Genomic DNA, 26,146 nt, shown 5'->3' with positions numbered 1-26,146 from the left:
TGTATTTGTAACCACATTTATTTAGTGCGTCTGTATAAGGTGGCGTTCCCTTGTTGAATATTTCGCCGTTTGTGGAGTATGATATTCGTTTTTTAATGCTCTTTGGAATGTTGCTGATTATAGATGGAGGATGATTGCTATAGCTATGGATGTACACCGGGGTGTTGTTGGGTTTCGAGAATGGTTGGTATGTGCCTTTGATTAGTGATTGTTATATCCAGGAAATTTAGGTTGTTGTTGTTGAGATTCTGCATATTTCTTTCTTTATCATTTCTGTTTGTCTAGGGTTTTTTTTGTTGTTGTTGAATAATGCGAGCCCGTCATCTCTGTAGAGTCCAAATTTTATGTCAAGGTGTTGAAGTTGTGAGAGTAGGTAAAATCCGACGATTTTTTATATAAACATATTATATGAGTCAAAAAAGAGATGGTGGGGAGTTATCCTCCCCGGAACACGTCCGGAATTACAAAAAGCAAGAGTGTAAGAATCGAAACCGTATAGTAAACTAGATAAAAGAAGAATCGAAAGAGTAGGGTATATCGCCTCAAATCCGTACGCTTTTTCTATACCTCAAATTCTAAAAGCTCTAATAGAATATGCCAGTTAAAAGTGAGCACTACATTTTTTATATGTAGCAGCACCCATGGAAAAAAAGGAAAAATTATTACACAACCAATAAATTTACAATTGATTATTTCAGACTGTTGATATTCTTGACTAAAAGATGTCTATAAAATGTTAGATTAAATATTATTCTACCCCTCTCCCTATAGTAACACGTAATGATAATATGCTGACCATAATAATTTGTGACGTCAGATTCTAAAACTTAGATTCTTTGAAAAGAAGTATCATTTAAGCATCTTTGAACATGTCTTTTATTCCGTATAGTAAACTAGATAAAAGAAGAATCGAAAGAGTAGGGTAGGTCGCCTCAAATCCGTACTTTTTCTATACCTCACATTCTAACAACTCTTGGCGGGTTGGTTCAACTAAATTCTGCACTGTTTGAGAAACTCAATTATTTGTCGTCTTTTGATTGGTTTGCCTTGATGTAATACACGTGAGGTTTAATAGGATAACCTAGCTATTAAAAAAAAAAAAAAACCAAAATAGACTACTAACCCCCCTCGCCCCAAATACGTACCTACACACATGCCCCAAACCCGTACAGCATTCAACTTATAGTCATACAGCCTGATATATATATATTTTTTTTTTTTAAGTTTATATGACAATGACTTGGTAGAATTGCAACTTCCGTTTGTATAAAAAAGAATGGTGTGGACGTTTCGGGTTTACCCTTTATCAAACGACATACATATTAATATAACACAAAAGGCATGATAGTAATACATATTGAAAATTTGTTACTATTGGGGTTTTTTAAAGTAAGACATAGGGGAACTGGGAACAAATAGGGATCAGATGTATATTCCAAGAGCACACTATCAAAGTACTTAGTTTGAGACCACCTATAAGTCTCATCCGGACACAAGCACAAAATCCAACAAAGAGGAATACACTCAAATGCTTATATTATATATTCTAAACAACAAATATAATAATACATAACAGAGAGATGATTTACAAGGAAAAACATATCATCTCCCAAAACAATAACTATGCATTTGACTGTTTCCCTCCCAGCTAGGACACCGGCCAGGGCCAGGACAAAACCAAGTAATCTCATTCCAAGACAAAGACAGAAAGCATGTTGGAAAACGGATATAAGGGGATAGAAGACATAGTATGTACCCCCCCCCCTTGCCCACTATGGGAGGCCAGGAACCCCACCCAGTTTGAAACCCTTTTTGTTTTTAGAATCACATTTTAAATTTAGTGGACATGCTCTGTATAAATGCTGACATTTTGAAATTAACGTGGTATTTTGGATATTGGATTGACAGTTCGGATTTGATGCGAGGCATGTACGATTTTGGTACATGGGGTAAAGTAGCATGCCCCAAATCCGTAAGAGAGAGAAAAATACGCTTTAAAGGCTTTTTATACTAATTTTACTGACAAAACACTTATGTAAATCACAAATTTAATATCTCTGCTTATCATATTAAAATAAAAATTATCCACAAGTGATAGAGGAAAATATTTTTTACAGAATCGATTTATCATAGTGGTATAAATAAAAATATTGTGTGATAAATCGTGGTAGACTACTTGGTTTCAACTTGGAAAAGAAACCAAATTTTTAAGTGAAGTTCAAGATCTGATTATAAAAAAATCAATTTGCCTTGAAAGAGAACGTTATGTAAACACGCAAAAAGGTTTTATATGACACACTCCGAAGCGTATGGATTTGGGATATGTACAGATTTGGGGCAACCTACCCTACAGTGATTTACCCAAGTGTAAGATATGATACTACCATAAACCTCACACAAACCTAGCTCCAGAACCCTGACGGTCACACTTAGTCTTTTAACACATCGATAACTTAGATTTCTTTTAAAAAGTTATAATCTCCCTGATTAAAAAATATTGTACAAGCCGCATGCTTGCATCTAGCTGCCTCCTTCTCAACAAATGAGCCCAACTCGAGACTATGTTGTTTTTGTTGTTTTATTTTTTAAGTGTTTTACGGCGCTTGTACGTGTAACACATTTAGGTCATATCAGCGCCAGTAAAAAGGAAGAAAATGGGATAGTAAAAAGTTCTAGAATTGCAATTAAAATACCCAAGAAAAAGAAAGACAACGAGGAATTAGTTCAAATAGGGAACTGGTGTAGATTCCAAGTGTATACTATCAGTGTACTTAGTTTGAGACCACCTAAAAGTCTCATCCTGACACAAGCACAGGTCCCCACTAAGAGGAATACACTCGAATGTTTACAAATCATATATAATATGTAAACAAAACATACTTACTAAGGCCGCCCGACATGAGCCACAAGTCTTCGCCATTCTGTCCTGTCCTCTATAAGCGTACGCAGCTCCCGGGTGTTGTCCATTCCTGTCATCTAGCAGACAGTCAATGTACGTTTTATTCTGCCTGCCTCTGCTTCTGGTTCTCTCAGGTGGCTCCCATAGCACAAGACTGCTTGCAATCTCCTCCTTGTGTCTCCAGCAGTGCCCCGCAAGTCTCAGTCTTCTCTTTTGTATCTTCGAAGTCATTGGGGGAGGTCACTGTAGAGCTCTTCATTTGATGTGCTCTTTCCAGCTTACGTTGAAGGCCATCCGCAGCATACGAGTGTAGCAGCCGTCCAGTTGCTTCTCAAGGGATTTTGTTAAGAGTCCATGTCGCTGCTCCATATAGAAGCATTGACTCTACCGTTGCCAGGAACAGTCTCTTCTTTGTTTCCCTCTGTAGGTTTGAACTCAATTTAATATAGTGCAAAACAGAGAAATGATTTACAAGACAAAAAATATCATCTCCCAAAACTATTAACTATACATTTGACTGTTTCCCTCCCAGCTAGGGTATCCGGCCAAGGCCAGGATAAAACCAAGTAATCTCATCCCAAGACAAAGACAGAACGCATGTTGGAAAACAGGTATAGGGGGATAGAAGACATAGTAAGTACACTATGCGAGGTCGGGAACCCCACTCAGAACCCGAGACTAGACAAAACCAGCCTAGTTCGTGACAGAATGGCTTAAACAGATTGGGGATAAACTAAAGATCAAAGACCCTGCAAATAATAGCCAACAATTACCTAAGTACAGAATGGTGGTGCATAAAGAACATTTCCATGCAAATAAAAATAAAAAATGGGAAAAGAGATTAGCATTGTAGAACAATCTGAGCACAAGAAATCTGTAGAAACGTGTTTTATGAATGAGGACTATATCATTTCCTGTCATTTAAATAAAATCAATGAAGGAAAAACAAAGACATACATGATGGGAATTTATTCATCACAGATAACATGACACAAAAGAGGCACGCCTTGTTATATTATTTGCATGATTACATTGTATGTATGAGTGATACCAGTGACCACCAAAAAAAAAAAAAAAAAAAATTTAAGGTACATCAAAGTTTTGTACATTAGTGGAACATCTACCCACATCAACTCTGTCAACATTTCAATGAAATCAAAATTAGATAAAGTGCTTTTCCCACCTATCTATGCATTTCTTGATCGATGGACAAAAATATTTGGAGTTTGGCTAGTGACCAATTAGAAGAAGGACATCCTCTTGGCATGTCCTACAACTTTGTTTGTTTATTTGTTTTTAAGGGTTTTACAGTGCTTGCGACACAATTTGCAACACAATTAGGTCATTTCAGCACCAGAAAAAAAGGAAGAAAATAGGATAGTCAAGAAAATAGGATAGTCAAGAAATTATAGACTTCCAATTGAAATCACACAAGAAAAAGTAAGACAAATAGATAGCAGATATAGATTCCAAGAGCATACAAAAGGTGTTCTTAGTTTGAGATAGTTTGGTGTCTCATTCAGACACCAGCACAGGAGCACGCTCAAGTGTTTACAAATCATTAGATATGTAAAACAAAAAATAATACAGTACATAACAGAGAGATGATTTACAAGGGAAAAAAATTATGATCTCCCAAAACTATCTATATGTTTGACTGTTCCCCTCCCATCCAGGGTATCCGACCAGGGCCAGGAGAAAACTAAGTAATCTCGAGAGGCCTTCCGAAAGCTCTTACATCCCCAGTATTCCTTTTTTTTATAATGTTCTAGTAGGTGTTTGGGAGGGGGGAAAGTTTTTATTGTTTAAAGTCTCCCCCTCCCAAACCCCCTACTAGAACATTATAAAAAAATGTTTTCCCCCTCCCAAGCCCCATACTAGAACATTATAAAAAAAAAAAAAAGAATACTGGGGATGTAGGAGCTTTCGGAAGGCCTCTCGTAATCTCATTCCAAGACAAAGACAGAAAGCAAGTTGGAAAACAGATATTGAGGGATAGAAGACACAGTAAGTACCTCCCAGCCCAGTATGGTAGTCCTAAGACTTTGATTTTTGTTAACAATAACCTATGATTATCGAAACCATGAACCCATTTCAACACTGTTTTAGGCGAAAGTATATGATGTATTTTTCTGTTGTCAAGCCTAAAATGTTCAATAAACAAGCTTTGAATTCTTTGAAAATTTGTTCCAAAATAGTACTTCACACTTAAGCCCTGTAACGTTTATGGAGGTTTGTTTTGAATGTTCTGTTTACATAAATCTCAATGCAATTGAGTTGACTGTATTAAATGATGGTGATATTTGGTGCAACACAGGAAGTTTTGATGCAATTTAATTGGTTGAACTCTTTTTATGGTCCACTGGTATATCTGAGAAAATGACCAAAAAAAATTTCCTATAATCATTACGGTATCATCATCATCTAAATCTACGATCCATTCATATCATCAATCATAGCATGTGTTCAGCGCAAGCTTTAAAAACAAATGCACCATAAAACATTGATTTTAATGTCTAATGTTTTTAACATCAGTTTTTCAGAATGATTTACATAAAGAGAAAGTCTACAATCAATATATATTTTTGTTTGTTTTTGTTTTTAAACGTTTTACGGCTATTGAAACACATTAAGGTCATATCATCGCCAGGAAAAAAAGAACAAAATGATATAGTAAAAAGTTCTAGAATTACGATTAAAGCACCCAAGAAAAGGTAAGACAAAGGGCAATTGGTTCAAATAGGAAACAGAAGTAGATTCCAAGAGCACACTATCAAAGTGCTTAGTTTGAGATCACCTAAAAGTCTCATCCAGACACAAGCACAGGTCCCCACTAAGAAAGCAAATTGGAAAAAAGATATAGGGGGATAGAAGACAAGAAAGTATCTCCCTGCCCACTATGGGAGGTCAGGAACCCCACCCAGAATATATCTTTTTAAATGGTTTAGTTAAAATAAAAATTATAAAATCAATCTAAAGCAAAATTGTACAGGGTTATTCCTTTGGCTTATCGTCAACTTGCTTTATAATATTCGTACCTAGCAACAAAACTATACAAACCAAAAAAAAAAACAGAAAAAAATAAATAAATAAAGGAAAAGAGAGAGTAATATTAGCTGCATCATATTAATCGAAATATATAATACACGTAAAGATTTAAAAGGTAAGATCAAGGGATGGCTCTAATCCATTAATATTGTTGTCATTTAACTCTGTATTACAGAAAAATCTCATTTTACAAGCCAGCTACAATGTTAATCGCCATCACTAGTAGGTGTGTAAGTTCTCATTTTTTAAAAATATATCAAGAACTGACTTTAAAGATCCTGTGAATATATATGAAGGCTCATTCTGATGACAAATATATAAATATTTCAAGTTGACCTAAAATTGAATTACGCAATGTTTGTCCTTACAGCAAAATAGGGTACCTACTCTAATTTACAACAAAAAAAAATCAAATTAGAATACAAATATCTATATGCTAAATAATTGTTATCCTTGTTATGAAAAAATATTTTAAAAACATGGATCGGATGTTCAACAATAAATATTGTATGCGTTTCTCAATCCTATGCATATAGTCATATTTACAATGTGTAGTGTTGAAAAAAAAAGTACAAGGGATTGAATTCTGCCCAAATACATTCAATGGATGAAGAAAAAAAAAAATGGCTCGCCTTTGAAGTTTTATAGATTACCAGAATCATTCCCCCTATCAAGCAAAAAAAAAAAGTGGAATTGTAGAGAAACATATTTTAAGAATATAATAATATTTATCAAATCTGCAAATTAATATTTTTGTGTAATATGTATGAAAAATAACATATAAGTTTAAACGAGACACACATACGACCCAAAATGTGAGATATGGATGTTTCTAAATCATAGCTTTTGTCTGTCTCTCCAAAAAGTAGTAGCTACATTAAGTCAAGAGTCATGCTGCGGACAGTAATATTTACCTATATTTTGTTTATTTTCTTTAAGTACTGATCATCGGTGCCTATTTACTATTTCATCAATTTTTCAAACTATCCATCATTACTTCTTTCAGTTTTTCTAACAACTCCAATAATTTTTATTTGGTGCTTTTGATAAAATCATGTATTGAGTATAGTCTAAAGCTCGATCAGAAAGCTGCAATATTGTTTTGAGAGAAATGTTTCATGAAATTAAAAATCCTTATATCCACGAACATAAAGTATGTGGCTCGTAAAAGTTTCAACAGCCCCATGTTTTTTTTTTTGGTTATATTCTTACCACTACATTGCAAATGCAGTACAATTTATTTTTTTTTGCCAAACAATCTGCAAATTTACGGAGCATTCAATATTTTATAGTTAACAACGGCGGCCCAATATGTTTTTGATGAACAATATAACTAGGGTAGTAGTACTAGTAGTAGTCTTTATAGAGCCACCAAGCCTATAGGGTAAGAGTTGATCCCAATTTCTGTAATGTTCAAAATATTGTAACTGCCATTAACTACCTTTTTAGAAAATGACTGATATAATTTAAACTTAAACTCAAGTTTCCCAAAATACAAAGGATCCAGACTCTACATATTTTTTTTGTTTGTTTGTTGCTTTAGGTCTCTTCCAACACAATTGAGGTTATATGAGAGACCGCTGAAACAAAAAAAAAAGCAATCTAACAAAAATAGTACAAATGTAAATCAAAATCATAACCTAAAGATATCATAAGCTAAACTATAAATAACCAAGAACAAACAGGCAGAAGATTTACAGAAAGAAAAAAAAATCCCCTGTCAAAAATACAATCACAAACCAAAGAAGCAGGATAGGCTAGTAACGAGAAGAAGAAACGACATCACTATCGGATCGTACACCCATGCGAACATCATAGGTATATGATTCAAGGGTGATGCTCCCATCCAACCACCCGCAGACTCTACATAAAATTGAACCCGATTAGTTTGTATGCATATGTGCTGACAGTTTGCACCCTTGACAATTTTTATATACAGCATACTTTATACAAATTATTAAGTACTGGTGATAATTTAACATGATGGATACAGTGATATTTATTTGTATTTAAGGGTTTTACGGCACTTACAACACATTAAGGTCATATCAGTGCCAGAAAAAAAGGACGAAAATGGGATCGTAAAAAGTTCTAGAATTACAATTAAAGCACCCAAGAAAAGGTAAGACAAAGGGGAATTAGTTCAAATAAGAAACAGGTGTAGATTCCAAGAGCACACTATCAAAGCACTTAGTTTGAGATCACTAGAAGTTTCATCCAGACACAGGTCCCTACTAAGGAATCCACTCAATGTTTTACAAATCATATATAATATTAATACAGTGCATAACAGAGAAATGATTTACAAGGAAAAAAATATCATATCCCAAAACTAACTATACATTTGGCTGTTTCCCTGTAAGCGAGGGCATCCGGCCAGGACCAGGACAATAATCTCATTCCATGAAGACAGAAAGCAAGTTGGAAAACAGATATAAGGGGATAGAAGACACAGTAAGTATCTCCCTGCCCACTATGGAAGGTCAGGAACCCCACCCAGATAGATACAGTGAGATGAGTGCCAGTAGAAAAAGGGAGATGATAGGGAAAAGTTGTTGATCTGAAGTTGAAAGCACCGCAAAATAAGTAATACAAAGAGGACTGGTTGAAATAGGGAACTGAAAATTCCATGAGCAATCTATCAATGTGCAAATTTTGGCATTATAACCGTCCCACAATGAAGGATAAATCAAATGATAACAACGTAGGTGCAATATATTCAGAACTAAAACCGATAATAGTCCATAAAAGAGAGATTTACAAGGGAAAAATATATCATCATCTAAGGATCCATATCAGGACCAGGTGAAAAAGCCCAGATATGTCAATTCAGAACAAAGTCAAGAACAACTTGGAAAGGAAAACAGTTAAAGGGGGATAGAAGACACAACATTCTGCATTCTGCCGTCTTAAGACGAAAAATTGCATATCGAAAAAATTAAAGTTTACAGGAGAACCAAATAATATTTGTTCCTCCTGTCTCTACTAAGTCGTACATCTTATTTTTGTAATAAAACATTTATTTTTATTTATTGACTTAGAGTCACAAAATCCAGATAGAAAAATGTTTGTTCGGCTCAAGAATATGATGGTATCAATAACTCAATTTGACCCATTCAACAATATGCGACCCCTTGTCCCATGCCTATGACGACAGAATTTAACAAAATTTTGGCCCAAAAATAGTAAGCATCATATAGCAAACCATATGAGGACAGTTTACTCTAAGTTAACCTGTCTTATTGTAAAATCTTGACTGAAACAGAAGAAAATAATTCTCGCCAAGGTAAGTATGACAATTTTGCCATCTTACAAACTGAATGTTTGAACAGCAGTTTGAATAATGATAACATTCATTTATCTCACCAACAGTTGATCTAATATTGGGACTGTTATTATCAAAAATACACAATTTACAACAATTTGTCCAGCTAAACATATTTAAATCATTTACTTTTGGGGCAATTATTATACCTTCCAAGTGTAATATGTTTTAAGTACAGTGCAACCTCTCCATAATGACATTAGTCAGGACCAGAAAAAAAAACAAAGTTGTTGTAGAGAGTTGTTGTTACATAAACTACATGTGTAATTTGTCAGTTTAGCAATCATTGCCATTATTGACAGAATCAGGTCAAGGGGTGTGGCTGTGTTCCATTGGGAGACCTATTATTAATGATCTTCACCTGGTCTAAAATGATTGGCCACAATGTCATGCGTTGATCGCTGAACTCTGAATCTGAACTATGTCAGGCAGTACAGATACATCAACAGCAACATTTGTTGTCATGTGTGGGGTGTGAGTGTGTGTGTGTGTGTGGGGAAGGGGGGGGGGGGGGGGAAAGAGGGGATTGTGGTTCAAACCCATGCTGTTCACTTTTCTCCAGGTTCTTGATCGTAGACAAGCTGTTCCGTAGGTGAGGCAAAGCGAGACAGCTAGCTTTGGTGCTGCTGCAAATTGCAAGAGCGCTAACTAGCCAGTCGATTGCAATTGCGTAAAAGGGCGAGTGTGCACCATATAACCAGTTTGTGAACACTTATGTAATGCAATACACCAGATAAGCTAGTTTTGTTGTCTTGTTTTACCTCATCTACGAAACATGCCTCTGACATCAGGCCTGGAGGGGACTGGATATCACAAGCCTTTTCATTAGCTGTGAGCACATGATATCATTGGTTGGAAACAGGCGTTTTCATTGACCAAAATATTTCGTCTTGACTGTTGATTTGGAGTTGATGATTATTGCTGCATCTATGACGCATTACAAGGTTTTTACTAAAAAGTATGTCATCCTGGTGAGTTTTTCATAACTAATGACATACAAGAAACATACATCATGTTGCAATAGAGAGGATGTCGTTATAAGTGGGCTGCACTGTAGTATTGATAAACTTTATATCAGAGCCCAACTCTGAATGGGTAAATTTCACTAAAATATAAAATTATTATTTTTGATGTTAAAATCCAAAAGAAAACAGTACAAAGTATCAAAATGATTGGACATCAACAAAGATTACATTTTTTATTTCATTGGATATAAAATAATAAATTGCATGATAATTTTTTAATATTTGAACCACAGATCCATTGGTTTATATTTACTGATATTTTGCACATCAAATTTTAAAACTAAAATATGTGGTAAATAAACTAGCAATGATAATTCCTTATTTAGACTTTAAAATGTACTTTTTAAAAACATCTTTTAAATGAATGATTTTTCCCTTGAATTCTTTCTCTATTATCATGATTGTCTCAAACATTAGAAATCAACAATAACTTTCAAAAGAGGATTTCTTCAAAACTTCAGTCTAAAATCTCCTTAAAAAATAAACTCCCATTATCATCATAAAATATCTTTGTACAGCAAATTACGTTTAAAAATTCATTTTTATTTTGATATGCTTCTATATTTTCTCTCTCTCTAAGGAGTGTAAGCTGGAGGAGGAGGCAGATCAGCACCTAGGGGCATGTCATATTCAAACAATGGTGATGATGGAGGCAGAGGAAGTAGAGATTCAGTATCATCATCACACAGATGATCTGGCAATGTTGTCCTATGTGCTGATGACGACGATGATGATGGATAGAAGGAATGTCTACGTAAGCAGTTGCAAGCTGTAGCCAAGACAGAAACTCCCCCAGCTGCTGTGATAAGGTAAAAACTTGCATCAAAGGTGACAACAACCTTACTGCCAGGATGTAGGCGAGTGGCTATCTGCAACTTTTCTATAGTCGTTGTTATGAGGTAGGTGAAAAGGTTGATGGTCACACACATGATCACTGAAGAGAAAGAGAGAGATTATTTAAAACAAGAAAAATATGATATTAGATATGTGAGTATTTCTGTACTTATTATGTACAATGATTGCATTTGCTGAAGAGTACACACTATTTGTTTTGTCTAATAGTAATAGATGTAAAATATACCTACTGTTTCAAATTTAATGTCCCTCACCAAATTTTCTATAACTCCATTATTTAAGAACCAATTTGCACCAAATTTGAAAGGATATAAATATCAACATTCGGAAGCCATACTGCATGACCATTTTTTAGTTATTGTAAAAATTACCGGCACAATAGCTATGTCATGGACATCAACGGAAAAAGCATTTTGTGTCTGTCAAGACAATCAGAAAAAGTTTAAACAAACAGTAGCACATCAAGTTTTTTAAAAAAGAATACAAATTAACCAAATTTAGATATAAGGAATTAGACTATCTAGTTCTGTTCCTGATTCCCTAACATAGATAACCTTCCAAACCAATCTGTATGTGTTGGTGTGTATATAAACAATCATTTTTGTAAAAATATGTGATCAATTTAACCCTCTCGTGTTCAGATTCTTTTTGGGGGAGTAGATAATGAGTTCCCTATATGGCCATGTCAATCATGTAGACATCTTTTGATGATATAAGCCTACTCTTTGATATCTGCAGTCGCATTTTTGTTTTCTACGGTCACTTATGGCTAAACTCCGCCCAGAAACGATTTCATAGGTCCGTCCATCACCAAATTTCAAACTTTTGTTCTCGTGAGTTCTTAAGTTTTTTGACCGAAGAACGATTGGCTACTGAGCATCTTGACCCTTCAACAATTGGTCGTTCTGACAGCCCACGTGTCAACAGCCGTCAACAATGAATTGAATCATCGTTGAGGCAGTGGAAGACGGCCATGGAATAGTTGCGTCACAATCGCCACGTTGATGAATAAATTCTCCAGGCATGGTTGATAGGTAAAAAAGCCAAACTATATTCTAGTTACATTTGAAAGAAACAAAGTATATCACTGATCTCGTCTCTTTGAGATATAAAGAATGATATAAAAATCAAGAAAATCGACCGATAAATAAAAAAGTTGCTAAAAAAAGCTAAAATAAACAAAAGCAATTTTTTAAATCAAATTTATTTGTAAAACAGTTGGTTTTCAACCGATTTTTCTGAAACAAAGACCAATGTACTTCTTTTTTCAAGCTGATTTCAGCAATGTGACTTTCAAATTCCTCAGAATTATATTTTTTACTTTTAGATTTTAGCTTTTAGGCCTACTCAAAAAGTGTTATATTCCTTGCATAACAATAGCGTAATACATTGATGGGGAGAAGCGTCTTTGTTTCGGCCAGCTGGATAGATAGCCTATGATTGGTCGAAGACTTTGAAACGCTTGATTCACAATTCTACACGAATGGACGGTGGCGGTAAATCAAAGAGGTGTAACAAATTTATTTACCGACTATTTTTCTTGGTGCTTAAATTACAAAGTAATAATTTCGCATCAGAAAAAATAACTCTGAAGTTCCTATCTCTTTATTACAATAAAATTGATACCTCGAATGACAAAATCGACCCACAAATAAGGGAGTTATAAATTATACATAATATTTTTTAAAGTTTACAATAATTGTCTTCAAAGTCATTTTTCATCACCAAAGTCGTAATTTTTTACCGATTTTTACCAAACAAAGTGCAATGTCAATGACTTTCACCCGAAAATAAAATAGGATCCAAATCGCAATTTCTGAAACATACTTCTTTTCTGTCGGCAAATTTATAAAAATCAAAGCTGAAAACATCCTGCGACAGTGACAGGGCCTGTCATTTCCTTCACAACGATTGGATTTTACTTACTGAGGCCAGTTTTGGCTACCCCACCCATGAATATTATGCCGTTGTCGGTTTTTGTCGGGTTGAATCTTAAAGAGTTAAAGAATGATAAGCTACCTGACAGAATGTTAAAAATTCCATTCCTTCTCAGCACTTTCAACATATTGTAGCGCGGGCCAGTCAAATCCAAAAGGAAAGCTATAAAACTGAAGCAGATGGAAATGAGGGTGAAGGCAATGCTGGCCTTGAACAGCAAGACACTGGAATGTGTGACACAATTGACCATGACTGTAAGGAAATAAGACAACAAAATGTCAAATATCAATTGGTAAAGCAATTACTTAGCTGCTAAAGGCTTTTGACTGTAGTAGAATTGAACAAAAATGGATATGGCAGTCTTTAAAAAAAAAAAAAATGTAAAAATGTGTCATTCTTGAGTCAATAATAAACGCAGCATAAACTGAAAGATAATATCTAAAGTGTGAAATCATGAGTGCAGAGGTTTGTACATCATTCAAAAATGTCCCAATAAATTCTGATGCTCTGTATGAATATTTCAGAATTCTCCTTTGGTATGTTTATGTTATGTTTTTAAGGGTTTTACGGCGCTTACAACACATTTAGGTTATAAGAAGCACCAGTAAAAAAGAAGAAAATGGGATAGTAAAAAGTTATAGAAGTACAATTAAAGCACCCAAGAAAAAGTAAGACATAGGAGAACTGGGAACACAAAGGGATCAGAGGTAGATTCCTAGAGCATACCACCAATGCACATTGTTTGAGATCACCTATAAGTCTCATTCGGAAACAAGCACAAAATCCAACAAAGAGGAATACACTCAAATGCTTACATTATATATTCAAAATAACAAATATAATAATACATAACAGAGAGATGATTTACAAGGAAAAAAATATCATCTCCCAAAACAATAACTATGCATTTGACTGTTTCCCTCCCAGCTAGGACTCCGGCCAGGGCCAGGACAAAACCAAGTAATCTCATTCCAAGACAAAGACAGAAAGCATGTTGGAAAACAGATATAAGGAGATAGAGGACACAGTATGTACCCCCTTGCCCACTATGGGAGGTCAGGAACCCCACCCAGTTTCCTTTGGTATCAAACCTCTGAATAAATGAATAATCTCATAAATGAGAATTCTTTTTCACTAAATCTTGTCCAATGATCCCCCTCCCCTTCCCCTTTGTTTGAGGAAGCCTGTTTACAATTGACAACACATAAGTTAATGCCACGTATATCGATTTTTAAAAATTCAGTCCTGCCCTAAGAGACATGAAGATAAGAGGAAAAAATTAGTATCATTCATAAGTTGGTTTTCACACAAGTCAAACTTTTTATTGAGGCTAGGGACAAACTACAAACACATTGCTTGTACCCGATATTTATGAAGGGAATAAAAAATGTGCCAGGCATTCATAGATTTGCAGGTTAGATAAACTGGCTCTACTAGGTTTGAAGGGGGTATAGAAAGTTAAAGAGGGGTGAGAATGTAGAGAGCGAAACCGGGTAGGGAAATGTAAAGACAATGCATTGTGAAGTAGAAACATCATATCAGAATACTCCGTGTAGAAATATGTAGAAAACAATGGCCACACTGGCAGGAGTTGGATCGGGTAGTGGAAAAGTGACATCAGTAACTACATTAAAGATGTTGAAGTTGAAGTGTTTGGCTGCAGTAAAGCATCCCTATCCCTCGTGCTTTTTGTCCCCTTTCAATCTTATTGCTTTTAAGAGAACATCAAGAAAACACTGCAACCTCTGACAAAACACTTTTTCAATTGGGCAGATTAAAATCACCTGCAGTATGATTGTAAAAAATTTGATTTTTTTTCTCCAGATAAATCTATTTTTTGTCTTGTATCCCATTGAGATCAACTTAAGTTCTGTCCACTGTAAAAACGAACTCTTTCCTTTGACCACATTTATATGTTCTAGAGTCTATTATAGATGCTGTGCAGTTGGCAAAGAAACTCACAACATTGCCATCCAGACCAACCGACCAATACACAAAACTATGTGTAATCTTGAACGTTTATAGTCTGGTTAACACAGTTTAGTGAGAATTACTCATAAACATGACTGGCAAAAAAAAAAAAAACAATAACAAAGACCTGAGTGACGTCAGCTTTCGTCTATCTCTAAAGTGTTATTGTGTTATGGCATAACATTATTACTACGCTTTCAGAAAACACTCCTGTAATTTCTAGGATAACCATGAATGCCAAACTTTTACAGATTAGAAAAAAAATTGTATCTTACTATCATAACTTACTATCATACGAGTCTGCACTGAAGTGGTAAATAACATCTCCAGTTTTAGAAGTGAAAGACTTGCTGTCGTAAAAGTTTCCACTGTAAAAGAATTGGCGGGTACTCAAGTGATGTAAACTTCCTTTTTTTGAGTTGAACAGATGACATTCGCCTCCCTGAAATGATGAAATTAAAATCATATAAACATTTTAAAAAGTAAATAAGTTTACTGCTTAAACCATTAAAAATACATTTATCCAGATACATTGAAAATACAAACACAATGTAATCCAGAACAGATTCCATAGACCCTAGAGATATCAAAACGAAAAAAAAATGGGGGGAAAAAAGCACAAAAATGATTGTAGTGAAAAAAGGTCTGTCTGTATTGTGCAGGATCGTCCGTGGTCGTCCTGTATATTTTTGTGTCAGGTATTCTCTTTTTCAGTACTGATTCAAGTTGTCTATTCTTCTTTTAGCCATGAACACATTATTTTTACTAAAACTAGAAGAGTTCTACTTTCGTTTCTATTTTGCCGTTCACTGATTGAGTCAAAAGATTCCAAGTTACGATTTTTTTAATGGTTGAAAAGTGTTCAAATTTGGAATTTTGTTTACAATCAACTTTTATCATTTTGTCATAGTCTTGATAATTTTATTAAATAATGTGTCACATATCATAGAAAAGGCAATTCATTCTTCTATTTCTTAATGTTAGAATCATCTCTGTATCTAAAAATCAAAAAGTTATGTCTTTTTCTTTAACCCCATTCATTAGCAAACCAGATTAATACCCCTTACATCAGCCATCTGAGGGGAATATATTTGAAGAGGGTCAGCCCTTTAAGGGTTAAAAATAGATGAAAAAAGAATGAATAAATGCATTCAAGGTGAAGTGCGACATAAGGATCCTAGGAGTCTCATGGACAGCTAAGACATCAAACATCTGCGTCTTGGAGAGAATAGACCTTGTAGATTGCCAGCTCATGGTAACCATCAAGAAATTGAAGTTGCCAAACTTAGGCTACGTCAAAAGACTCACTTCAATAGAAGAGCTTTGCATGGAGGGTGCCTGCGAGGGCAAGCAGAGCAGAGGGTAGCTAAGGAAGAGGTGGTTTCCAGACATATAGACTGGATGGAAAGAACAACCACAGAGACAGGACATATGGCACAGACGAAAGCCAGAAAGGAATCCCATTGGGCTGTTTGAGAGGGTAATCCAACAAGAATCTGCCTTAAATAAAAAAAAAACATTTTCAAATAATTCCAAAAGAAATATTAAGAATATTCAAACTATATCCCATTATAGTCGTAGTAAACAAGATTTAAATTAGATTTCAAATGCAAATGGGGTGGGTTTATGAAAATATAAATGAAAAACGCATCCAAACAAACCGTCATGTGAATCAAGTCTGGGACAAGAGCTGTACATAGTAAAACAATTGCAATCATTGAACTTATGGCAGCGGCAAAGTTGCGTTCTTTGTACTGAAAATATGTCCTGCAATTATGTCGACTATGCTGCCTTCCTGATGAGTGCCCGTGCCTGTTTCTGGAACGACTTCCACTTGAATGTGACCGACGGCCATGACTTCGACGAGATCTATGAGAATTGTGATTGGGGTCTCGAGATGATGTTCTACTGGGTCTTGATGAAGTTGGGTCAACAACAGGAGGTGGTAAGGATATCATGGCAGAAACTTATAGCAGAAATTTAGACCTTTACTGATCTTCCACACAATATTGATATCCCTGAAAATAATGAATTAAATGATCAATTAATATGTTTTTTAAATTGTCAAAACAAAGCCATATTTTTTTAATGCAGCTTCTCAAAAATTGTAATTTTTTGCACTCTTGTAAGTTGAGAAAAACTTGACTATTAATATAAGGAAGAAAATTCTTGTAGCAAGGATTAAGATAAGACACACTCCTTGGATTTTTAAAAAATAGTGTCTCAATTTACAAAGATTTTCTAGGCATTCATGCAATCAAAATTTTGTATCTATATTATTTGTAAATTGTTCTTCCAACTGAGAACAGGAAACCAGGAGAACACAAATTTACATTAGATACGTTACTCTTTCACTTATCAATGACCTGACATTTTTTAATTGCTCATTTGCATATTATTTAGGTAACTTCAACGTCAACAAGAACATATTGAGAATAAAACAATTATAGACTTAAAGTAGGTACAACAATAGACGTCATTTTTGTGGCAGAACAAAAGCCTAAATATTTTGCATCATGCGTCGAGAAAATGACTATTTTAAAACCAGGTCATTTAACCATTAATACCTTGACCATCAAAAAATGTACAGAGCTAAATTTCGTATCACCTTAAGGAGGAAAATTTAAGCTTTATTCTTATACCACTCAACGATAACAAATGGGTATTAAAGTTAAAGGTAGAAAAATGGCGTTTAAAAACTTTACAGCAGCGAAAAAAAATGACATGTTAGTGATATAAAATTTGAACTGAGTCTGTCTAAAAGACAAACATATTATCTCTATTTGTTGTACCAATTTGTTTCAATGAGGGTTTGTTTGATGGCCAAGATATCGCATTTTTAAAAATCCCACCAAATCCTTGTTTTCAGCTTTGAGTGTGATCGGATTTTTTACACCTCATTGTAGTTTGTAACAGCACCAAAATTGCCATAAGAATGAGATCTTAAATTATTGACAAAAATAATAGAGTTCACGAAAACCACATGAATATTTTATTAAAGTACCATCATAATTTATGTTTTAGATAGTTTAAAACAAGAATAAACATGGTATATATTGCTATTTCAAATGATAACTTGGGTCGGTAAGTGGGTATGTTATAATGATGGAACTGCCTAAATAAAACCTTAATTTTTTCAGTTTTGATTAACCTGTAATTTTTTGGATGACTTTTTAGCCATGGTTTTTATTAAACGACGTGTTGATTTTATCAATTTATCTATGTAATATTTTTCATATCTGGTTTGTCTCTTAATGTCTATTTATTGTTAAACAAAAAACAAGTGACAAATTTACACACACTCTACACTCATTGTGGCCATGTTGTTGCTATGATAAAATGATTGTTTGTCTAGATATAACTCGAGTAGATTTTATGGTCTTAGGTGTGATGTCATTTTTTGAACAATTGCATAGGAATACCCACTATTGTAGAGATAAATAGTCAAAAGGCACATGATTCATCCCAATGTAATAATAATAATAATAATAATACTTTATTGCATCCCAAAAAGGAAATTTTTTGTACAGACGTGTTATAATTTACATAATAAGATAAAAATACAATGGAAATAGGATGTATAATATATGAAAAAGGAGTAGCTCCATAACCAGAGCTGCGCTTTATAATATGAATAATTTCAACACTGTAAAACAGTCAAAACTGTCACTATAAATTAAAAATTGAAAAGATTGCAAAACAAATAAATTAATAATTTAATATTTACATTTTTTGAAAGTAAAAATGCGAAATAATTGTATAAAATGATTATTGCTTGTTGTTATAAAGCCTAATACTGGACGGCAGAAATGATTTTCGGTGTCTCTCTGTTTTCGTTGAAATAGAGAAAGGGCGACCACTTCTTTCTGACATAATAACTGATGGTCTTAGTGGATGATACTGGTCATTTAATATTTTAGTTATTTTATTTATACAAAATTTCTCGTATAAAAGATCTACATCGTCAACATCATTTATATAGCATTTAATAGATTTTTTAATATTTGAATTTATTTTGTTCCTTTCCACTGCTAAGCAATTGCCTCCCCAAGCTGTTATACAAAATGACAAATGTGTTAGTATTAGAAAATTTAAAAAGCATTCCCATTGTGTATTTTATTTGGGAAAAATGGTACTTACAACAGTTATAATTTGGAGATTGGAGAAATAAAAATACTTCGAAATTATTCAATTTTTTTCTTACGCTTTCATGACAGACTATGTAAGGATAGGAACAATAAGAGTTACTAGTGGCTAATGAAACAGTACAGTATATATGAATATGTGTAGAGAAGTTAAATAATCATTCTTTGTCTTTACGCCTTTAAAACTGGATCAAAATAGTTAATAGGTTGACGGGTAATTTTTGTTTTTGTTTGTTAATTTGTTTTATTTTTTAATCGGAAAGAACGGCAAATTCAAGACGAGAAAAGAAGCGAATAAAGCCAGACAGGTGTCTGCCAATATTCAGATGGCAGACAACATGTCTGAGTCTGAGAATAACGACGACAGCCTTCTTATTTATGAATGGATTTTCAAAAATTTTTAAGTGTTTTCCATGACTATCAGTATCTAGATAGATATCAGAATGGGAGGCTTGCTTATGGTTAGTTAGGGAATATTTGGGTTGTTTCCCTTAGTCTTAGCCTGAGGAGCTTTTGGAAGGCCTCCCCTCCCATTCTCATCAGAGTCAGAGTGTAAAGGGAATGTAAACCCATTTTATACATTTATAATTGTCTCTTGTGATACCTAATAATAGTAAATAGATATATCAATCATCGAACATTCTAAATTGAAGTTGAAGCAAAAGAGGAAGTTTAAAGGTTTAAGAAGGGGTGGATATAATATAATATAGCTACTATCTAGACGTCTAGACTTCTTGAACTCTTCTTGTCCTCTTCACTCAAGGCAGCCTTCTTTCTCTTTGGATTATTCGTCCTATAAGGCGCGGTCATTCAATGTCTACGAGATACTAACCTGCGTGATTCATGAAATTAAAAACAAAACCATTGCCTGGATTCAACAAGAGTGGTGTTGGTGGAATTTATTATTTGCTTTTGACATAATATCTTGTTTATCCGTCAGCCATTTTTTGTTTTGTTTTGTTTGGTCTGTCAGGTGTCCAAGATAAAATGTAGCTAAATACTAATTGGCGCTCCATACTTTCAAAAAGAGGGGCATTATTTTGTTTTAACCGATTATCATGGGGAGGGGCAGAAAAAAAACTGTTGACCTGCATAGTCTGCATTATCAAAGGTATTCGACTGTTGAAGCTATAGAAAATAAAATGAGAAATCAATTTAGCGCCAAGGAGACACCAAAATGGCAATCCGCATAAAACTACGACTAAGACCAAGGCCCTGAGTCCACCAAAACAGAATAGCACCTACCCCAATAGATGTCGCTGGCACCTATTAAAAAGTCGTCAGTCTTTCGAAAAAAATTTTTTTAAAAAGGACACCTTTATTTTCCTATACCTGACTACTATAAGAAAAGCAACCCGTGCCACTGGCACCGATCCGGAACGATATGTCTTTAGTCCATTTCCTGATAGACGATGGTAATAGTTTGTGCACTGTTTTGGACGGTACCTACGTATGATACCTGGATACCTGGATACCTCTGTATAGAGCTTTTAGACTTGGTGTAGTCTCCTTCGCTCCTCCTCATCTATTAATGATTGGACCAATTTTTATAATTGAACTTGTTTCCAAGGGTGTAGCTTATCTCCAACTCTGCTTTGAATTTATTCAAATTTTTTGCTGATACTGTGGTTTCTTGTAGTTTATTCCAGTTATTTACAATTCTAGATGAAAAAAAGTTCCTTCTTTCATTTGTTTTAAAACGTTCTTTTTTCAGTTTCTTGCTGTTTCCTCGTGTCTGAATGTTCTTGTTTGGTTTAAGGAATCCTGCCTCTACCCTGTCTATTCCCTTTACTATTTTATATGTTTGGATCATATCTCCCCTTCTTCTCCTGTAATCTAAGGTCGGGAGATTTAATTCTTTCAATCTCTCACAGTAGGTTTTGTCTTTCAGGTGTGTGATAAGTTTTGTTGCTCTCCTTTGCACTCTTTCCAAACAGTCTTTGTCTCCCTCAAACTTCGGATACCATATGCAGTTAGCATATTCCAGCTTTGATCTAACCATAGTCTTGTAGATGGTAGTCATGTGTTTTGTTTTCAGATTCTTGAAATTTCTTTTCACTATTCCGAGTGTTTTACTTGCCTTAGATTGAACATCTTGAATTTGCTTCTTGAAGTTTAGCTTCCTATCAATAAATACTCCTAGGTCTTTTTCCCCATTGGATTTCTGCAGGGGTTTTTCTTTCATTATATAGTTTGCTTCTCTGTTGTTTTTTCCTAGGTGAAGAACTGCACATTTATCTACATTGAACTCCATCTGCCATATTTCGGACCATTCTTCAAGCTTTTTCAAATCTTGTTGTAAGGTGTTTCTTTCTTCTTCTGTATTAGCTACTCCATAGAGCTTAGTATCATCGGCAAAGATTTTACATTTAGATGATAGATTGTCTGGCAAGTCATTGATATAAATCAGGAAGAGAACTGGTCCCAGTACACTTCCTTGTGGAACTCCACTTGTTACCAGTCTCTCCGTTGATGCTGTTCCATTCACTATCACTTTTTGTCTTCTATCTTTGAGGAAATCTCGGACCCATTTGACTGTCTGATCATTAATTTGATACTGTTCCAATTTCCTGATTAGGCGCCAGTGTGGAACTTTGTCAAATGCCTTTCTGAAGTCGAGGTATATGACATCTAAATTGTTGCCTAATTCCAGGTCTCTCGTCCAGTCATCCATTGTTTCAAGTAGGTTTGTTACTGTAGACCTTCCCGCCATGAAACCATGTTGATCTTTGCTGAATAGTTTGTTCTTGGTCATATGATCAACCATTTCTTCTCTAATCAGCTGTTCCATGAGCTTGCAGACGACAGATGTCAGGCTCACTGGTCTGTAGTTTTCTGGATTTTTTCTGTCTCCCTTCTTGAATATGGCTGTGACGTTAGCTTCTTTCCATTCCCTTGGTAGTCTTCCTTCTTTCATCGACCGGTTAAATATCTTGGTTAGGGGTTCTACTAGCTGCTCTGCTAAGTTTTTTAGGATGTAAGGATGAAGTTTGTCAGGTCCAGGTGATTTACTCTCCTTTAGGTTTTGTAGTCTCTTCATTACTCTCTCTTCAGTAATCGGCCATTGTGTAGTATCTATATTACTTCTTTTAGCAATATCTGGCAAGTTTTTCTGGTTCTCCACTGTAAAGACACTTGCAAAGAAGAGATTTAGCACCTCTGCCTTGTCTTCATCTTCAGATGCCCAAGTGCCATCTTCTTTTTTTATGTCACAGGTTCCCTGTCTTGTCTTCATTTTACTGTTTACATAACTCCAGAATACTTTAGGATTTTCTTTCGTTTCCTCTGCTATCTTGTTCTCATACTTTTGATGCGCTTGTCGGACTATTTTAGTAGTTGCGTTTCTCACTCTTTTGTATTTGTCCCAATCCTCTTCCTTTTTGCTTCTAGAGTATCTTCTATTTACTGCCTTCTTCTTCCGTAATGCCTCTCTCACTTCCTGCGTCATCCAAGGTTGATTTCTTCTCCCAACCCGGTTCCCTCTGCTTTTCGGATGTTTTTCTCGAAGCATTGGTTAAGTACTCTGGTAAATCTACTCCAGTTGTTTCCTACGGTGTCCTCGAATAGTATTTCCTCCCATTTGATATGCCCCAGTTCCTCTTTCATACTCTCTAGATCAGCCTTCCTATATCTGAGTGTCAGTTTTTCATCTACAGTCTCTGATGTCGCCCTCAGTTTTAGGAATATGGTCGCATGGTCGCTTTTTCCCAGTGGGTGGCTCAGTCTTAGGTCGATTATGTCATTTTCTTCCTCCATCAATATCAAGTCCAATACGTTGGGCTTCTGGTTTTTTCTCTGTCTCGTGGGTTCTTTTATTATCTGTTGTAGGTAGCAATCTTCAATGGTTTCTATGAAACTTTCCTCCAGGCTTCCCTCTTTTGGTTCGTCCATCCCTTTCCACTCCAGTTCCGGCATGTTGAAGTCTCCCATAATAATTATCTCTGAATGCTTTTTTTGTGATGCTCTCCTTATCATCTCCAACATTCTCTCATTATTTTCTCCTGTGCTATTTGGGCTCCGATAAATCACTCCTACTAGTATCTGACTTTGTCCAGTTACTCCAATCGAGCACCAAGCGCTCTCCCTAAAGTCGTGATCTGTGAGTTCCTCTATGGGGTTAACCTTGAGGTTCTCCCTCACCAATAAGTATACTCCTCTGCCGGAAGTTTCAAAATCTCTGCTAGCTATTATAGTGTATCCCTCAATACCTAACTCTGCTATGGTTGGGTGTGTTGTTGCATTCTTTGGCTTAGCTTCTGTTATTGCTATCACATCTGGATCTTCTTCTTCTGCCATAGCCTTTAGCTCCTCTCTCTTATTCATCACACTGTCTGCGTTCGTGTACATGAACTTCAGGGTATTTTTCATATTCACGTGCTGCCCCTCCTTATCATTTACTGGTACTTCTCTTTTTTGAATTTTCTTGTTGTCTTCGAGTCCTTGCTCAGAAACATTTTGGGCAATTGGACTGACACGTTTCCAATATAGTCATTCCTCATCCCAGTCCCAGTCATTTCCTCCAACATCGCTGTCTCTCTTTCTTATTTGTTCACTAAACTTTTCCCTGAAAATGACCCTTTTCTTATATATGACCACATCTTCCCCTGCTTCTCGTCTTCTCTTCAGTTCCTCTCTTAACTCCTTGGCCTGCTCTCTTTGCATAATTGTTTGGTCAGCTCCAATATACACCTTCTGTAAGCATTCCCGTTTATGGTCTTTCAACTGTTTGCTGTTCCTAAGAGCAGTGTTACGCTGATCCGTTGACATCAGACTTATTTTCATGGGTCTTGGTCTATTTTCTCTTCTGCCCAATCTGATCACTTGCTCTATAGGGTTTAGGCTGTCTTTGTCTCCATGAACCTGCAACTCTTTGAGTACCATTTGGGCTTTTCTTATATCTTCTTTGTTGTCGCCATCTTTTGCTTCTGGTATGCCGTATATAATTACATTCTTCACTCTCTTAGCCCTTTCATTTCTCTCTTCTTCTAGTTCCACGTTCTTTTTCACCATTGCCTGCTTCTTCTCCTCAGTTTCATTGATTTTCCTCATTTCATTTATATCTTGTCTTACTCTATCTGACTTTTCTTCTGTACTTCTCTTGAGTCTCTCCTTAATCTCACTCGCCTCAGACATAGGGTAGGCCTCTATCTCATCCTTTGCTGTTGATTTCACTGTTTCTATCATCTCCTCTGTGAATTCACCTTTTTGAATGATATTCACACTTTTATCTACGTCTTCTACTTTTTTCCTGAGTTTATCTACTTCCTTTTCAAGCTGCATGAAATTGCCCAAGAACTTTGAGGCCACTTTGTTGCAGGACTTAGAGCAGTAGTAATGCAGCAGCGGACATTCTTTTTCTGAGTCTTTCTTCAACAGTTGATAGGTGTCATCATCTATCTTTTCGCACAAAGTATGAAACCACTGGTCACAGAGCTCGCACTGTAAGCATTTCTCAATCTCTTTGCATACATATTCACATTTTCCGCGAGTGATGAGTCATCACCATGACGTAACTATAGTACTCTAGTCGGCCATGGTCATCACCCATTTCCTTCCTCTGAGACTGAGACATTTAAAAAAAAACATATTTTTGTGCTCAAATCAAAGAGTAATATCAAAATCGAACTTAGCACCTCAAAATTAGTCAAACCTAGGCGTGTGCGCGTATTTCTAATTATTTATTTTATTTTATTCGTTTTTGTTTGTTTTGTTTTTTTACAATTTTTCAATTTTATTTGGCATTAAAAAATAAAAAATTCAGTCAAGAATGACCTTGTGACACATACGTCTACAAATACTACTTCGACCACCACTATTATCACTAATAAACGGGTCGTGTCATTTCTGTCTCGGTGGACACGGGTAAAAGAAACGATCCGATCAGATTTTGCCCACTGCACACACACACACACACACACACACACACACACACAGAGAGAGAGAGAGAGAGAGAGAGAGAGAGAGAGAGAGAGAGAGAGAGAGAGAGAGAGACTGGTCGTTTTATGGCCGTTTCCGTGGCGCTGGCTGGACACGCGGCCTAAGATCATATAATATACAATGCCGAGACTGACCAAAATTATGCAACTTTGGCAACCAGGGCTTAAAACTTCGTTCCGGATCCGTGTTGCTCTCATCTTATTTTCTCCCGGTTGCCGAGTTATAAATTTTTTTTTTTTAATTGAGCTTTATACAGTGCAAAAATCCACTAAATGTGCTCAAAGCGCTTTACAAGGGCTCCCTGGTCAACAGCAACATTTAACATGTAGGACGGGACATGACGCCTGTTAGGCGATATTACAATTTTGCGGACAAAGACAACGCTGTTAACGGCCAGGTACTCATTTTACACCTGAGTACGGTGAGAGAATGTGAGTAAAGAGCCTTTTCCAGGACTCAACTATGTGCCGAGCGCGAGGCTCGAACCCAGGACCTTCCGATCCGAAAGCGAGTGTCATACCACTAGACCACAAAGCCGCACATTTATGTCGAAGACATAAAAAAATAAATAAAAAAATTCGGAGACTCAGATCTAATCTTGCTAATATAAATGTTGTTTCTAGCTTTTGGTTATACATCTTTAGTCAAAAGTTCGTACATTGGCAATTTTCTTGGGATATGAATTTATACTTTTGCATAGATTATCAACACTTAAATTCATACGTCTATCCAAAAATACTCCTAAATTTCTAATTGTTTTGCTTGATTGAATAAAGTTGCCACTATTGTCTAAATTCAACACGGGGAAAGAACCATTTTTCTTTGCCCCACACAACGTTTTCTCTCTTTGTTTTGTTTGTTTTTATTTTTTTTTTTGGGGGGGGGGGGGGGGGGGGGGGTTGTTTGTTTTGTTTTGTTTTGCTTTTGTTTGTTTTTTTGTGTGTGTTTGTTTGTTTGTTGTTGTTTTTTTGTTGTTTTTTTTCACCATAATCAAGTTTGACTT

At 35.5% G+C, this 26,146-nt stretch overlaps 1 protein-coding gene across 1 annotated transcript; it reads right to left on the bottom strand.

Moving 5' to 3' along the window:
• Positions 1-3,853: 3,853 nt before the first annotated feature.
• Positions 3,854-20,197, bottom strand: LOC144965480 (transmembrane protein 127-like). Its single transcript, XM_078900860.1, has 5 exons — positions 20,039-20,197; positions 16,723-17,079; positions 15,350-15,503; positions 13,172-13,342; positions 3,854-11,231 (listed from the first exon to the last, which is right to left on the bottom strand). Exons 2-5 carry the CDS (start codon positions 17,017-17,019, stop codon positions 10,873-10,875), a joined length of 981 nt encoding a protein of 326 aa, XP_078756986.1. The 5' UTR covers positions 17,020-17,079; positions 20,039-20,197; the 3' UTR covers positions 3,854-10,872.
• Between the last annotated feature and the right edge of the window lie 5,949 nt (positions 20,198-26,146).

The sequence above is a fragment of the Berghia stephanieae genome, chromosome 2 (genome assembly GCF_034508935.2).
Source record: "Berghia stephanieae isolate SIO BIC M18660-M18661 chromosome 2, UCSD_Bste_1.3, whole genome shotgun sequence".
Classification (NCBI taxonomy): Eukaryota; Metazoa; Mollusca; class Gastropoda; order Nudibranchia; family Aeolidiidae; genus Berghia; species Berghia stephanieae.
The sequence above is the reverse complement of the archived record's forward strand: the minus strand, read 5'-3'. Positions and strand labels throughout refer to the sequence as shown.

Excerpts from the sequence above, each read along its gene's own strand:
- LOC144965480 (XM_078900860.1), bottom strand. The coding sequence starts at position 17,019 with ATGATATCCTTACCACCTCCTGTTGTTGACCCAACTTCATCAAGACCC. Across the intron at positions 15,504-16,722 it reads CAGACTTGATTCACATGACG|GGAGGCGAATGTCATCTGTT; the intron begins GTTTGTTTGGAT and ends TCATCATTTCAG. Across the intron at positions 13,343-15,349 it reads CAGTGCAGACTCGTATGATA|TCATGGTCAATTGTGTCACA; the intron begins GTAAGTTATGAT and ends ATTTCCTTACAG.